Source organism: Myotis davidii, unplaced genomic scaffold, assembly GCF_000327345.1.
Source record: "Myotis davidii unplaced genomic scaffold, ASM32734v1 scaffold803, whole genome shotgun sequence".
Classification (NCBI taxonomy): Eukaryota; Metazoa; Chordata; class Mammalia; order Chiroptera; family Vespertilionidae; genus Myotis; species Myotis davidii.
Genome location: NW_006295567.1, coordinates 1382543 through 1385314, shown reverse-complemented (window position 1 = coordinate 1385314; position 2772 = coordinate 1382543). Strand labels below are relative to the sequence as shown.

General features: G+C 59.0%; 1 protein-coding gene across 1 annotated transcript in view; it reads right to left on the bottom strand.

The window, feature by feature from the left end:
- The window catches only part of TRPV4 (transient receptor potential cation channel subfamily V member 4), a 20659-nt gene that overhangs the window by 8390 nt on the left and 9497 nt on the right, over positions 1-2772 (bottom strand). The window contains exons 7-8 of the mRNA XM_015568159.1: positions 1807-1811; positions 1389-1614 (exon numbers count right to left, since the gene is read on the bottom strand). Coding sequence (XP_015423645.1) covers positions 1389-1614; positions 1807-1811 — 231 coding nt within the window. The remainder of the gene's footprint in view (positions 1-1388; positions 1615-1806; positions 1812-2772) is intronic.

Here is a 2772-nt window from a genome sequence, read left to right as displayed (position 1 = left end):
CGTCGGGGCCAACCGACACCCCCACCCCCCCAGCACTGCTCCTCCTGACCCGGTCCTCAGGGGAGGAGGGGAGTGGGACTCCGCCCCCAACTCCTGGGCACCGCGGTCTGCCCGCCTTGCCTGTGAGGCCTATTCTAGGCTCAGAACCCGGCTGGAAAGCTGTGCTCCCGGTCCCCAAACTCCCAGCTGGGATGGTACCGAGCTGCTTGCCAAAAGACAAGCCCCTGGATTTTGACTCAGGAAGCCAGACTGGGAGACTCAGCCCAGGACGCTAAATACCTGACTCACCACAGCTTCCCCATGACGCACCCAGGCCAGACATCAGTGACCGGGGGTCCTGCACCGTCGCCTCCATACAGTTCCCCAAGCGGAAACTAGCGATCAGAGTTGGCACCAGATAGGCTAAACCTCCCGCCACCCCATCAAAATCAAGTCATCCCCTGGCTGGCTTCGCTCAGTGGATAGAGCATTGGCCTGCGGACTGAAGGGTCCCGGGTTCGACTCCGGTCCAGGGCACATGCTCGGGTTTCGGGCTCAATCCCCAGTAGGGGGCGTGCCGGAGGCAGCCGATCAGTGAGGCTCTCACCATTGATGTTTCTATCTCCCTCTCCCTCTCCCTTCCTCTCTGAAATCAATAAAAAATATATTTTTAAAAAAGAAAAGAATCAAGGCAGTCAGTAATTTCAAGATGGGGAAGTAAGCTCGGGCAAGAAAAGGCCTGTCCACGCTGGGCGGCCGGGGCGGGAGGGGCGGCCAGGGCGGGAGGGGGCCTCCCATACCCAGGCAGCACCCTCTGCCCCAGTTGTAAGCATCCTGTCCCTCCAATGACTGAGTCTCTTTATAACCACGGATCTGTGCAACAGCGTAGCCAGAGATGCGACCGTAGTATTTTTTTTCCTGGTAGTTAAAGGCAGACACAAACCCACATGACCAAGCATGGAGGAATGGTTCATCAGCGTGGGGTGCATTTACACGCAGCAATGATGTCGCACAAGAATATTTAATGGTGCAGAACGATGTTCGCAAACTACTGCTAACTGAAAAGGGAGCTTCGGAGACTTCATATAACATCTACTGATGGTAACAGCTGGCACATGATGTTTACTCTGCCCGGCTGCTCTCAACTAACTCACGGTGTCTTCCCAGCAGCCCACGAGCTATGCACTGTCCTTATCCTCAGCCTCAGAGAGGCTGAGTCACTTGTCCTGGGTCGCACAGCATGCAAGTTACGGAGCCAGAATCCTGACCCAGGCCTGCCTGCCCCTGAAGCTCCCCCTTACAGTCCCCTCAGCCCCCTACCCCCCAGTGCCAGGCATCATTTTGGGCACCGAGTTGGCACCTTCTTTTGCACTCGACCCACAGGCCCACCGATTTCAGCCCCAGGCCACCGCCCTGCTCTCAGCCACAGCCCGCGGTCCCCCGCCAGCGCCCACCTCGATCTTGCTGTTGTACACCAGGATCTCCAGCACCGAGGCCTCTTCCCCACACGTGTCCAGGGAGGACAGGTCGTAGAGCGAGGAATACACGGGCCCGTAGGCCCAGTCCTTGAACTTGCGGGACAGGTGTCTGGTGTCCTCATCCGTCACCTCCCGCCGGATGATGTGCTGAAAGATCTGAGCAGGAGAAGGAGAGTCAGGGGCCGCCAGGAGGGGCCCTCCTGGGAGGACCCGGGCTGGGCACAGCCCATCAGACGGCTCTCCCCGGAGAGCAGGACTGGGAGGGGAAGTATTCACAGAGCACGCGCTCTGTGCCGGCTCCTTTCCTCACAGCATCTTGTCTAGTTCTTACCCTTACTGTCTTGGCTTACCGATGAGCAAGCGAGACTCGGCGAAGAGAAGGGTGTCCTGAGGCTACACCAGCCCAGCGGAAGCCAGACTGAACCCAGGCCAGCCTCAACGACCTGACTGTAGTGAATGTCATCTTTGTGCAATTACAACAGCAATTCATGAACCCTGTTACTCTGTTAATTCTATAATACTTACCCTACAAGCCCTTCCTGTTACCAGTCCTACTCTCATTGGCTTTCCCACAGGGAAACTGAGGAACAGAGAGGGTGGAGTCGCCCGAGGCCTGCAGTGTAGTGGGACGGAGCCAGAATCTCAGCCCAGGCTCTGCGGTGAACTGCCCCTGTATAATAGCTGCTATATTTTCAATAGAGTAATAACCGCCCTGCTCTTTACTGAGCACTTACTACGCATCCCAGGCTCTGTTCCAAGGGCTTTCAGTGGATCCCCTCATCTAGCTGACAGAACAACACCCCGCCACAAGGCACTGTTACTACCCCACGTACAGATAAGGAAACGAAGGCACAGAGCGGAGGGTAGACGCCTGAGGAATGTGGCCAAGCCAGGCCTGGGGCCCAGCCCCTCCTGACTGCTGAGTCCTCCAGGTTTGCCTCTCCCGGGCGCAGTGTCCCCAGGGCGCAGTGTCCCCAGGGCGCAGTGTCCCCCGGGCACAGTGTCCCCCGGGCACAGTGTGGCAATGTCTGCAGACCCCTGTGCTGTCACAGTGGTGGAGGCTGCTGCTGGCATCCGCAGGCTAAGGCCAGGGATGCAGCTCACATCCCTGAATCCTACATGCCCAGGACAGCCCCACCCCCTGGGCCACGCAGCCCAAATGGCAGCAGTGCCGGGGCCGCCTCCTGCTCCAGGCCCTGCGCTGGAGGCCCAGGGGGAGGGATGGACCACCCAGCAGCTCCGGCCGAGCCAGGACCCAGCGATGGGGTCGGCAGCGCTGGAGCCCGGGACTCAGGTTTCTCTCAGTGGCTGGCTC